Below are 12775 nucleotides of genomic sequence, written 5' to 3' on the forward strand. Positions count from 1 at the left end.
GGATTCCAAGCGATTGATTGTGATAGGGGACTCTCTAGTCAGGGTCATAGACTCATGTTTCTGCAGCCAGCAGAGAAAAATCAGAATGGTGTGTTGCTTCCCTGGTGCCAGGATCAAGGATGCCTCAGAGAGAGTGCAGAATGTTCTCAAAGGGGAGAGGGACCAGCAGGAAGTCATTGTACATATTGGTACCAACATCATAGGAAAGGAAAAGGATGAGATTCCGAAAGGAGAATATAGAAAGTTAGGCAGGAATTTAAAAAGGAGGTCCTTAAGGGTAGTAATATCTTGATTACTCCCGGTGCTATGAGCTAGTGAGGGTAGGAATAGGAGGATAGAACAGATGAGAGTATGGCTGAAGAGCTGGTGTATAGGAGAAGGATTCACATTTTTGGATCATTGAAAGATTTGAGACTGGTACAGTTGAGAAAAGAAATGAGTCAAACGGACAGGGCAGGTAGTCAAGCACTCAAAGCAGAGAACAAGATAGGACTGGTAAAATAAACTGCATTTATTTCAAAGCTGTAATTGTGTTGCTGGAAAAGTGCAGCAGGTCAGCAGCATCCAAGGAGCTGGAGAATCAACGTTTCGGGCATGAGCCCTTCTTCAGGAATGGCTCATGCCCGAAACGTCGATTCTCCTGCTCCTGCGCTTTTCCAGCAACACACTTTCAGCTCTGATCTCCAGCATCTGCAGTCCTCACTTTCTCCTACTGCATTTATTTCAATACAAGGAGCCTAAAAGGAACGCAGATGAAATCAGGGTATGGTTAGGAATGTGGGACTGGGATATCATAGCAATTACAGAAACATGGCTCAGAGATGGACAGGACTGACAGTTTAATGTTCCAGGATACTAATGCTACAGGAAGGATAGAAAGGGAGGCAAGCGAGGAGGGAGTGTGGTATTTTTGATAAGAGATAGCATTACATCTGTACTGAGGGAGGATGTTCCCAGAAATATATTCAGGGAAGTTATTTGGGTGGAACTGAGAAGTAAGAAAGGGATGATCACTTTACCGGGATTGTATTATAGATCTCCTGATAGTCAGCGGGAAATTGAGAAATAACTTTGTAAGGAGATTTCAGTTATCTCTAAGAATAATAGGATGGTTATGGTAGGGGATTTTAACATTGCAAACATAGATTGAGATTGCCACAGTGTTAAGGGTTTAGATGGAGTGGAATTTACTAACAGTGTACAAGAAAATTTTCTGATCCAGTATGTGCATGTACCTCCTAGAGAAGGTGCAAAACTTGACTTACTCTTGGGAAATAAGGCAGGGCAGGTGACTGAGGTGTCAAAGGGGGAGCACATTGGGGCCACAGTTCTATTGATTTTAAAATAGTGATGGAAAATGATAGACCAGATCTAACAGTTGAAGTTCTAAATTGGAGGAAGGCTAATTTTGACGATGTTAGGCAAAAACTTTCAAAAGCTGATTGGTGGCCGATGTTTGCAGGTAAAAGAACGGCTGGAAAATGGGAAGCCTTCAGAAATGAGATAACGACAGTCCAGAGATGGTATATTCCCATTTGGGTGAAAGGTAAATGTAAGGAATGCTGGATGACTAAAGAAATTGAGTTTTGGTTCAGAAAAAGAAACAAGCATATGTCAGGTATAGACAGGATAGATCGAGTGAATCCTTAACAGAGTATAAAGGCAACAGGAATATACTTCAGAGGGAAATTAGGAGGGCAAAAAGGGGACATGAGTTAGCTTTGGCAAATAGGATTAAGGAGAATGCAAAGGGTTTTTACAAATATATTAAGGACAAAAGATAACTAGGGAGCAAATAGGGTCCCTCAAAGACCAGCAAGGCAGCCTTTGTGTGGAGCCGCAGGAGATGAGGGAGATACTAAGTGAGTATTTTGCATCAGTGTTTACTGTGGAAAAGAACATGGATGATATAGAATGTAAGGAAATAGATGGTGACATCTTGAAAAATGTCCATATTACAGAGGAGGAAGTGCTGGATGTCTTGAAATGTATAAAGGTGGATAAATCCCCAGGATATGATCAGGTGTACCCTAGAATTCTGTGGGAAGCTAAGGAAGTGATTGCTGGGCCCCTTGCTGAGATATTTGTATCATCAATAGTCACAGATGAGGTGCCAGAAGACTGGAGGTTGGCTGACATGGTGCCACTATTTAAGAAAGGTGGTAAGGTCAAGCCAGGGAACTATAGACCAGTGAGCCCTGATGTCGGCAGTGTGCAAGTTGTTGGAGGGTATCCTGAGGAACAGATGTTACAAGTATTTGGAAAGGCAAGGACTGATTAGGGATAGTCAACATGGCTTTGTGCATGGGAAATCATTGTTGAAATAGCTCAGTTGGGAGAGCGTTAGACTAAAGGACTCTGGTTCAATCCCAGGTTTTGGCAAAAGCAGCATTGCTTACGTGCTCCCTCCTTTGTTTAACTGTGATAGAGGCGAGTGAATCTGACAATCTGGGAAATCATGCCTTACGAACTTGAATGAGTTTTTTGAAAAAGTAACAAAGAGGATTGAGGACAGAGTGGTGGATGTGATCTATATGGACTTTAGTAAGGCGATTGACAAGGCTTCCCATGGGAGACTGGTTAGCAAGGTTCAATCTCATGGAATACAGGGAGAACTAGCCACATGGATGCAGAACTGGCTCGAAAGTAGAAGACAGAGGCTGGTGATGAAAGTTTGTTTTTCAGACTGGAGGCCTGTGACCAGTGGAATGCCACAAGGATCAGTGCAGGGTCCACTACTTTTCATCATTTATATAAATGATTTGGAAGTGAGCATAAAAGATATAGTTAGTAAATTTGCAGATGACACCAAAATTGGAGGTAAAGTTGACAGCGAAGAAAGTTACCTCAGATTACAACAGGATCTGGACCAGATCCTGGGCCAATGGGCTGAGGAGTGGCAGATAGAGAATTTAGATAAATATAAGGTGCTGCATTTTGGGAAAGCAAATCTTAGCAGGACTTATATAAGGACCTAGGGAGTATTGCTGAACTAAGAGACCTTGAAGAGCAGGTTCATAGCTACTTGAAAGTAGAGACATAGGTAGATAGGATAGTGAAGAAGGTGTTTGGTATTCTTTCCTTTATTGGTCAGAGCATTAAGTACAGGAGTTAGGAGGTCGTGTTGCGGCTGTATAGGGCATTGGTTAGGACACTTTTGGAATATTGCATGCAATTCTGGTCTCCTTCCCATCGGAAGGATGTTGTGAAACTAGAAAGGTTTCAGAAAAGATTTACAAGGACATTGCCAGGGTTGGAGGATTTGAGCTATTGGGAGAGGTTGAACAGGCTGGGGCTGTTTTCCTTTGAGTGTGGAAGGCTGAGGGGTGACCTCATAGAGGTTTATAAAATCATGAGTGGCATGGATAGGATAAATAGACAAAGTCTTTTCCCTGGGGTCGGGGACCCCAGGACTAGAGGGCATAGGTTTAGGGTGAGAGGGGAAAGATATAAAAGGGACCTAAGGGGCAACGTTTTCACTTAGAGGATGATGCATGTATGGAATGAGTTGCCAGAGGAAGTGGTGGAACTGGTACAATTGCAACATTTAAAAGGCATCTGGATGCATATATGAATAGGAAGGTTTGAGAGGGATGTGAGCTAAGTGCAGGCAAATGGGACTAGATTAGGTTGGGATATCTGGTCAGCATGAATGAGTTGGACAGAAGGATCTGTTTCTGTGCTGTACATCTTGATGACTCTATGACTACGATGCATTATCCTCAGCGGGGAATATTTTCCTCCTATGTCTACAACGTGAAATACCTTATTCTGTGATTATGCTGTCTGGTCCTGGACTCTTCCACAAGGGGAAACAATTCTCCTGCATTCACCCTGTCATGTCTCAGAATCTTGTAATTTTGTGAAGTCATCTTTCATTCTTCTACATTCTAACGAGCACAAGCTCAACCTCTTTTCATTCGACAGTTCCTCCATATCAGGTTAGCCTCATTAACCATTTCTGGACTATCTCTAATGTTAGGGTATCTCTTCTTAGATAAGGGGCATAAAATGTTCAGTTTCCAGCTGAGGTTTGATTAGTCCTTTGTATAGTTTAAGCAAGACTTCCCTACTTTTATGTTCCACTCCATTTGTCTTCTCCATTACCTACAGAACCAAGATGCTAGCTTTCTGCAATTCATGCGCAAGGACTCTCAAATCCCTCTGCTGTAGATTTCTGCAGTCTTTTTCAATTCAAGTAATATTCAGCTCCTCTTTCCTTCTGTCAAAGCACATAATTTTATGTTGTTTCACATGATATTCTATCTGCTAAATTTTTACACATGCTTTATCTGTCTATATCCTTCTGCAGATTGTCAGCCAGAGCATATGCCTCTCTGTGTATTTTTCTGTCATCTGCAAACTTGGCTATTGTACATTTCATTTTCCTCATACAAACTATTAATATATATTTTCAATAACGGTGGCCGAATGCTGATCCTTGTGGCACAGCACTAGTTATAGGCTGCCATCTTGAAAATGCCCCTCCCCTTATCACAGCTCTCCGTTTTCTATTAGTTGGCCAATCCTCTTTCTATGTGAGTATATTACATCCAATACCATGGACATCTTTTTATCCTATTAAGTAGCTTAATGTGTCAAACCTTTATTGAATGCCTTCTGTATAGCTAAATGTATCACATGCACTATTACTCTTTTACTGTCCTGCTTGTTTCCTCCACAAAGAATTCTCAAAAATTTATTAGGCATGATATTTCTTTCATGATGCAATACTGGTTCTGATTGATCATATTACGTATTTCCAAATGTTTTGTTATTGCAACCTTTATTTTATTTTAAAATCTAACATTTTCCCAACAACTGAGGTAATGCTAATTGGCCTAGATTTAGCTGCTTTTAGACCACTTCCCTTTATGAATAAGTATTTATGTTGGAAGTTTTCCAACCATCTGGGATTCTTCCAGAATCTAAGGATTCTCAGAAGATTTATTACCCCATGTGTCTACTATCTCTGAAATTTTTTTAAAATTATTATCCTAGGATGCAAGACAACAGGTCCAGGGAAGCTTTGGTCTTTAGCCTCACTAGTTTCCCTAGTATTTCTTTGCTAGTGATAGATATTGTATTTTTTATATATTTTTTCTCCTCCTTTTTGTCATTGATTATTTAATATGTTTGGAATGCTGTTGGTGTCTCCTAAGATGAAGACTGATGTAAAATATTCATTCAACTTCCCGAGCATTTCTTGCTTCCTCATTCTCATGTCCTCAGCCTTGTTCTCTGAGGGGCCCAAGATATTAGTTGCATATTTGCTGATATATCCACTCATCCCAGTTGAATAACCGCCTAACTTTTAGCATTTTGGCTCTGATTTGAAAAATGCTGGCGAGGCTTAGAATCATAATCCTGCAATAAGATGCTCATTCAGGAAGGGTGGAGCAAATGAAATGTTACATCAGTCAAATTACATTTTTAACATATCCTATGTAAGAATTTTTTAAAATGCAACTTACTTTAATATTACAGCTCTTAACAAGTTTCATATCTAGTCATGCTATAATGCTTTACTATCAATTATGACTTTACAATAACATGGTTTCGACTGACAGGATATTACATTATTATTGTTTCTCAGGACTCTGCAGCTAAAGTAAATGATCCAGTGCAATCCACTCTTCCTAAAAGTAACAGTTTTGATATGATCTACAAAATAGAGGACGTTCCTCCCTGGTACCTTTGCATTTTGCTTGGATTTCAGGTATTTGCTGTTTTACTTGCATGTGTGACATTTTTTATTACGAATACTTAATCACATTACAACTTTATAAGAGTAGTTGCTAAACAAAATACTTACTCTGTATAAGAAGCACAATGAGTCATTTTACACAAAAACAGAAATTGCTGGAGAAATTCAGCAGGCTTGGCAATATCTAGGAAAGAAAGCAGAATCAATATTTTGGGTCCAGAGACTCAAATCCATTTTATGTATGGATCTTTGTTTTAGATGCTTCCTATGGGCCCTGTACGCTTGTTTTAGAATATCCATTTTTTTTGTCAGTGGAGCGGCACTCCATATGATTTGTGCTGTTACAATCTTATGAAAATTTCAGCAGGAGTTTTTATTTTGTTTAAAGCTACATAAGCTGCATTTGGCTTTTCAGTCACATTAGACTTCTTTGAATTTTCTCCAGCTTATTTTGTTGCCTGATATTTTTATCCTGAAATAGCTATGCTTTATTCCTTTCATTGAAGAATTCCTAAATGCTTACAGAATTAAGCTATTTTCTCCTGTGGATGTTATATCGCTAGAATCATCTGTCTGCAAGGAAAGGAAATGGAAGCGATTCTGCCCTGATACAGAAACCATTAAAAATCTTAGATTTCTGAGGTTCTGATGTTGCAAGCCAATACAAACACATTGCCCTGTCGAGCAGGAGTTTAAGGAATAATGTGAATTCAATACCTTTGTCACTTCGAGCAAACCCTTGGGAATAGATGGTGATTTGAGGTGAGCTGTCATATCAAGAGGGATATTGGAAGCAAATTAATTTAGCCTTGTCTATTTATACATTTAGCATGGTACTGAGAGATTTGGTAGCCTGCTCTCCTTTCAGTTGAACATATGTTATATTACTGTTGCAAGAAGACAATATTGTCAACATGATATCCACTGGCAGCTGTCACATCTTTACTTGAATCATCATCCTTAGTCTTTTAAGGGAAGCATTGTGAAAATTCATGGGCATTTTTGTGAATTATTTTAGCTTGCATCTCAATTACTTTCATTACTGCTTTCTTACAATTGTGTGAGAAGGAGTGAAATTACTCCTGTTTTCACAAACTCACTGGTTACATACAACAATGATCAATGGACTGAATCTTGCATGATTATGCCTAAGTGGGATTTGCATCTTTTTTTTGGGAAGGGGCGTGGAATTTATTCACCATGTAGCTAACTAAGTTTTATTGCTGCATGCAGCAAGAATTAATATAGACCTGGCATCTTCGGCAGAGAGGACAAAGTGCCACACACAATCAATAAAAGGCAGGGATGCTGTGAGCATCCAGATAGACTCAATTGGTAGTGGTATGACAGCAAGTGGAGAACTGAGATGCAACTTGGTCCAGTCCATTAGCTATGTGCATGGCCTTGAGCATGCAATGTCCTTGCTGCGGCATTGCAGCCAGTCCCTGGTTCTGAACGAGTTCTATTCTTGAGTCTGTATGCAAGTCAGAACACAATCAGGATAATATAAAATAACTATTTGTAGGTACAGGAAGTGTTTGCAACTCAGATCTGTAAAATTACATTCCTGTATATGATTTTATTCATAAGTCAGATATGAGTACATTGGGGACCCCCACTAGTTACCATTCTAGCACCGAAGTGCAAAAGTGCATTGTACATGGCTCGGTTTTGTGCCATGAAGTTTCTTGGAAGCTGTCACAGGTCAGATGCCAATGACTGTGGATATGGATTACATGTGCCTGGTAACCATGGATGGTACTTGAAGTGTTGGTGCCTGCTCTCCAACATGGAGGTTGTTCAGAGCACTTGGCATGCTGAAGTCGCCAGCTACCCGCTCTGGTTTCTGCCAAGATTTCTCAATGTCTTGCTTTTTTGGCACATTTGGTAAGGTGAGTAGCTGAATATTAATGAGGCTAATTGAGTCATGAAGGCATTTAACAACCTGTAATCCAACTTGTTAGGCAACTCATCATTGCTTGGTGAGCAACTCGCCATGCCACTCGTCAAAAGTATAAAAAATGACATGAGAGTCACAATGTCAAGAGAGGCCTTATCACAATTCTTGTGTTGTTCTGCCATAAATCTCATTATATTTCACACTAATTAAACTCTATAAAATTCCTCCCAATATTCCTTTTATAGCATGCAGCCAGACTATTCCCCAATTAAAATGTAGTTAACTTTTTAAAGTCAGAATGATGAGCCAATTAAGAGGTTTTCTTGTGAGAAAGCACCATTTTAAAACCGACTGGTAGAAATAATAAAGTTGTGACAGCAAGCAAAGACAAAATGAGTTAGTGTCCAGTATAAAAAGAAAGATGAAAGGAGTATACAGTTTAAGGTCCTGAAGTATTTGTGAGGTATAGGGTTTTAGCCTGAGACCATGGTTGTTTGATTGATACCTTTAAATCATCAGGAACCATGAATATTGCAGGTATCCTTTTTTTAATCCTCTGTTCTGATGTTTCTCTCCCATCAGTGCAGTCACCAGATGCTTTTCCTGCTTGAAGTAGAAGAACTGATTCTCACTCTCTTGCTGGGTCTAGGGTCGAAAATCCATCACTCCTTTCTACTACAGGCATTTGTTTTAAATACAAGTTTGTTTTTCCATCCTATCTGTGGAATTTTGTTTATGTTTGCTAATTGTATACAAAGTTTAGACTTCAATATGTGAAAATTCCCATCAAGGTATAATTGTAAATGTTCAAACAGTCATTTTGAGCCTTGAGTTAAGCTATTACTGACTTAATCTTACAAACATATGCTGAGAGAAATTCTTTGCAAACTCTACCAAGATTTCTGCTTATACAGTCTGAAGGCCAATTTATGATCTTAGTTCCCATATTTCATTCAATGTCTTTACAGTTCTCTTGTCATTGACTACCTTAACACTTATATCAGACATTCTTATCAATATTTCCTATGCATGCTTTGAATATATCTTTCTTCTCATTCGTGTGAGACGTCTGTTGTCACCATGAAGCTAATGATCTCTCCTTATTCGCTTGTCATCCTAAGACTGCTAATTCATGCTGTCATAGTCATTCAACTTGCATTCTTAGCCATTCCATTGGGAACCTAGCTGCACATGCCACCATGCCTATGACATTAGCTACATTGCCCATCATGATTAAACAAAATGCTCATAGCTTTTGAATAGACAAATGTAGTCATCTGTATGTATGTATTTTAAATGTCAATCTTAAGCCAGTCTCTCACTTAAGCATAAATCAAAATGGGACAATGAAGACTTTTGATGAGGTGAATTGTCTTACAATAAAAATATTCATTTCAGTTCACATAGTTTTATTTACTTTATGTTAGTTTCATTAAACTTTTCGTATGATTCGGTGATTATTGTGGCCATTTTAAGTCAATGTTTTGTCCCTTTTAAAATATTTCTGTCTATGGAAGTCCTAATTGCTAAAATCAGACAATGGTATTTGAAAATCAATAGACAATATATCAACACAATGATGACAATCTGAAGTAATTTTGTTTGTTCAATCACCTGGGTGAAACATAAATGAAGCTAATTTTTTTTTAATTTTGGCTTTCCAGCACTATTTAACTTGTTTTAGTGGGACCATAGCTGTACCTTTCCTTCTGGCTGAAGCACTCTGTGTTGCAAAAGATCAGCACACAGTCAGTCAGCTGATCGGTACCATCTTCACATGTGTAGGAATTACAACTCTTATTCAGACAACACTCGGATGCAGGTTTGTAACATTCATAAATATACATATAATGTAATATCTTTGTTTGTTTTAAAATCTCAATGTTTGTACTCTACTATCTTTTAATTTATAAAATTGGAGAAAATTAATGAAAGAATACATTATCGAAAGAATACAAGAATACATGTGGGTGTTATCTGTCTGGACTTCCAAAAGGCCTTTGATAAGGTGTCTCATGGGAGGCTGCTGAGTAAGGCAAGGGTTCATGGTGTTCGAGGTGAGCTACTGGCTTGGATTGGGGATTGGCTGTCTGACAGAAGGCGGAGAGTTGGGATAAAAGGTTCTTTTTCGGAATGGCAGCTGGTGACAAGTGGGGTCCTGCAGGGTTCAGTGTTGGGGCCGCAGCTGTTCACTTTATATATTAATGATCTGGATGAAGGGACTGGGGGTATTCTGGTGAAGTTCACCGGTGATATGAAGTTAGGCGGACAGACAGGTAGTACTGAGGAGGTGGGTAGGCTGCAGAAATATTTAGACAGTTTAGGAGACTGGTCCTGGAAATGACTGATGAAGTTCAACATAAGCTAGTGTGAGGTGTTGCACTTTGGAAAAAGAATACTGGCATGGACTATTTTTAAACAGTGAGAAAATTCATAAAGCCAAAGTACAAATGGGATCTGGGAGCACTATTCCAGGATTCTCTAAAGGTTGATTTGCAGGTTGACACCGTGATTAAGAAAGCAAATGTAATGTCTTTTATCTCGAGGGTTGGAATATAAAAGCAGACATGTGCTTATGAGATTTTATAAAACTCCAGTTAGGCCCCATTTAGAATACTGTGTCCAATTTTGGGCCCCACGCCTCAGGAAGGACATACTGGCACCGGAGTTGTCCAGTGGAGATTCACACAGATGATCCTTGGAACAGTAGGCTTTAACATATGATGATCAGCTGCTGGTCCTGGGATTGTATTCATTAGAATTTAGAAGGTTAAGTGGAGATCTAAAAGAATCTTACAAGATAATGCATGGCTTAGAAAGGATGGATGCTGAGATGTTGTTTCCATTTGGCAGGGAGAGTAGAACCTGTGGGTATATCCCTAAAATTTGAGGGGGTCAATTTAGAATGGAAATGAGGAGACATTTCTTCAGCCTGAGAGTGGTGGGCTGTTGGAATTCATTACCATGGAGCGCAGTGGAGGCTGGGATGATTGGTGTCTTCAAGGCAGAGATTGATATATTCTTGATCTCGTAAGGAATTAAGGACTACGGGGAGAGTGCGGATAAGTGGAATTGAACTGCCCATCAGCCATGATTTAATGGTGGAGTAGACCCGATGGACCAAATGGCCTTGCTTATACTCCTATGGCTTATGGTCTTATGATCTTATGGTCTTATTTTTAGCAGATATTTAAGCAATAATACACTTGGATTCTTAATGATCATTTTAATTATGAGACACAGGTTTTGCGATGTTATTGGAGTTGTTTTTCATTAATAACCACACAGCAACACTATATTTTATTCTTCTATTTGTTTGATAATTCGGTGAGCTGCTTCCAGGGCAACAGTTTACTGTTGCAGAATCTAGTCATTCTTTTTAGAATCTTCTGCCTGACAAATCTTATAAGAATAAGTTTGCATTCATGTTAGAATTCCGGATATCCGACAGTATTGTATAAACAAAACATTACTCTTCAATTGTAGTCAGTACTTCTTTGTTGACAGGAAACTTATGATTTCCTGGTCACTGTTCTTTCCTTTTAATTCGAAGTACTAAAAGTCAATTGGGCATCCATTTGTTGTTTACGTATGCCTACATCCCCAGTTTGGACAGTTGTGTTACAATTCCAGAGGATACCATCAAATTTAAGTCATGATTTGGCTGTAGATCAGTCACATTTTTTAAGTCTACGAAGTATGAAAACGCACAAAATCTGAAGAGAATAAAGGCCCAAGATTCTAAGGTTTTGAGCAAACAGTGAGAAGTTCTGTATTAATGTTCTAAATTTACAATATACATGAAATTTATTTCCAATATCCAGAATATGCCTAAGGTAAAACCTGTAACAGACACTTTTGTGATTCAGCACTTCAGAGCATATCAAGTAGCAAACACAGTCAAATGGATCCCAAGGATTGCTCAGCAACCCCTACCCCCAAATCAAACATTAATGACATTATTCAGAGATGCCGGTGTTGGACTGGGGTGTACAAAGTTAAAAATCACACAACACCAGGTTATAGTCCAACAGATTTAATTGGAAGCACACTAGCTTTCGGAGCGACGCTCTTCATCAGGTGATTGTCATTAATGACATTGTATCATTTAATCTCATTCAAAACTTATCTTTTCAAAAATCTACCTTTTCTCTTTCTTAAATCCAGTATTTTCGATATTTAAAATTCCCTGACACCACTATAATTACTTACCTCATTTTAATTCTATTGAATATTTAAGTGCAACCCATTATTTAGACTGTAGCTTTGTTTTCCTTTGTGTCTTCATATGGTATCTGACCATCAAATTGCAGGCATCAGACAAAAAGAAAAAGCACTTCACCAGTTTCCTCATTTCCCCTTCTCCACCTCACCCCAGTTCCAACTTCACCAGTTTCCTCATCCACCCACCTCTCATTTATCTCTCCATCCTGGAGGCTTCCTGCCTCTATTCCTGATGAAGGGCTTTTGCCTGAAATGTTGATTTTCCTGGTCCTCGAATGCTGCCTGACCTGCTGTGCTTTTCCAGCACCACTCTAATCTAGACTCTGGTTTCCAGTATCTGCACTCCTTGTTTTTACCTAAAAAGAAAAAGCAGTTATATACCTATAAATACAAAACACAGAAGAGTGTTTCGTGAAACAGTATACTTTAGGATTTGTTTTCTCAGTCGTTGCTTGACCAGTGGAAATATTAATGTCAGCTGAGCTGAGTCAGCAATTGCAGCAATTCCCCTCGAGGTGAAGGAAGAAAGGGCAAGAAAAAGAAAGGTCTGCATTTATATTGCTTTTCATGCTCCAAGTGCAGCATTTTTGTTATTAAGCTGTCATTACTAATTATATCCATCTCGTAGGAAAGGGTAGCCTGTATTTGCTCCCATGTTGTTATTGTGATAGCTTAGGCACCTCAAAGTTTGCAGATGTTAAGAGAAATTAAGGCTTTAAGCACTACACTGCATCTGAAAGAACTGATATATCTGCAGTACCCAAATTAGAATCCTTTTTTTCTTATCATTAGTTATGATATCTGCATACCAAAAATCATCCTGTAGGCCTAACACTAACCCACCATCAAAAAAATAATAATTTATCTTGTCCCTGGAACTTCTACTTTTCAGATAGTTGCAGATTAAACAGATCTGTTCATAATATTTTATTTTAGATGAAATC

General features: G+C 38.8%; 1 protein-coding gene across 7 annotated transcripts in view; it reads left to right on the top strand.

The window, feature by feature from the left end:
- The window catches only part of LOC122556680 (solute carrier family 23 member 1-like), a 128795-nt gene that overhangs the window by 49743 nt on the left and 66277 nt on the right, over nucleotides 1-12775 (top strand). For all 7 annotated transcript variants that reach the window (XM_043703706.1, XM_043703707.1, XM_043703711.1 and 4 more), the window contains 2 exons: nucleotides 5597-5719; nucleotides 9272-9429. In XM_043703706.1, the coding sequence (XP_043559641.1) occupies nucleotides 5597-5719; nucleotides 9272-9429 (281 nt within the window). The remainder of the gene's footprint in view (nucleotides 1-5596; nucleotides 5720-9271; nucleotides 9430-12775) is intronic.

The sequence above is a fragment of the Chiloscyllium plagiosum genome, chromosome 14 (assembly GCF_004010195.1).
Source record: "Chiloscyllium plagiosum isolate BGI_BamShark_2017 chromosome 14, ASM401019v2, whole genome shotgun sequence".
Taxonomy (NCBI): Eukaryota; Metazoa; Chordata; class Chondrichthyes; order Orectolobiformes; family Hemiscylliidae; genus Chiloscyllium; species Chiloscyllium plagiosum.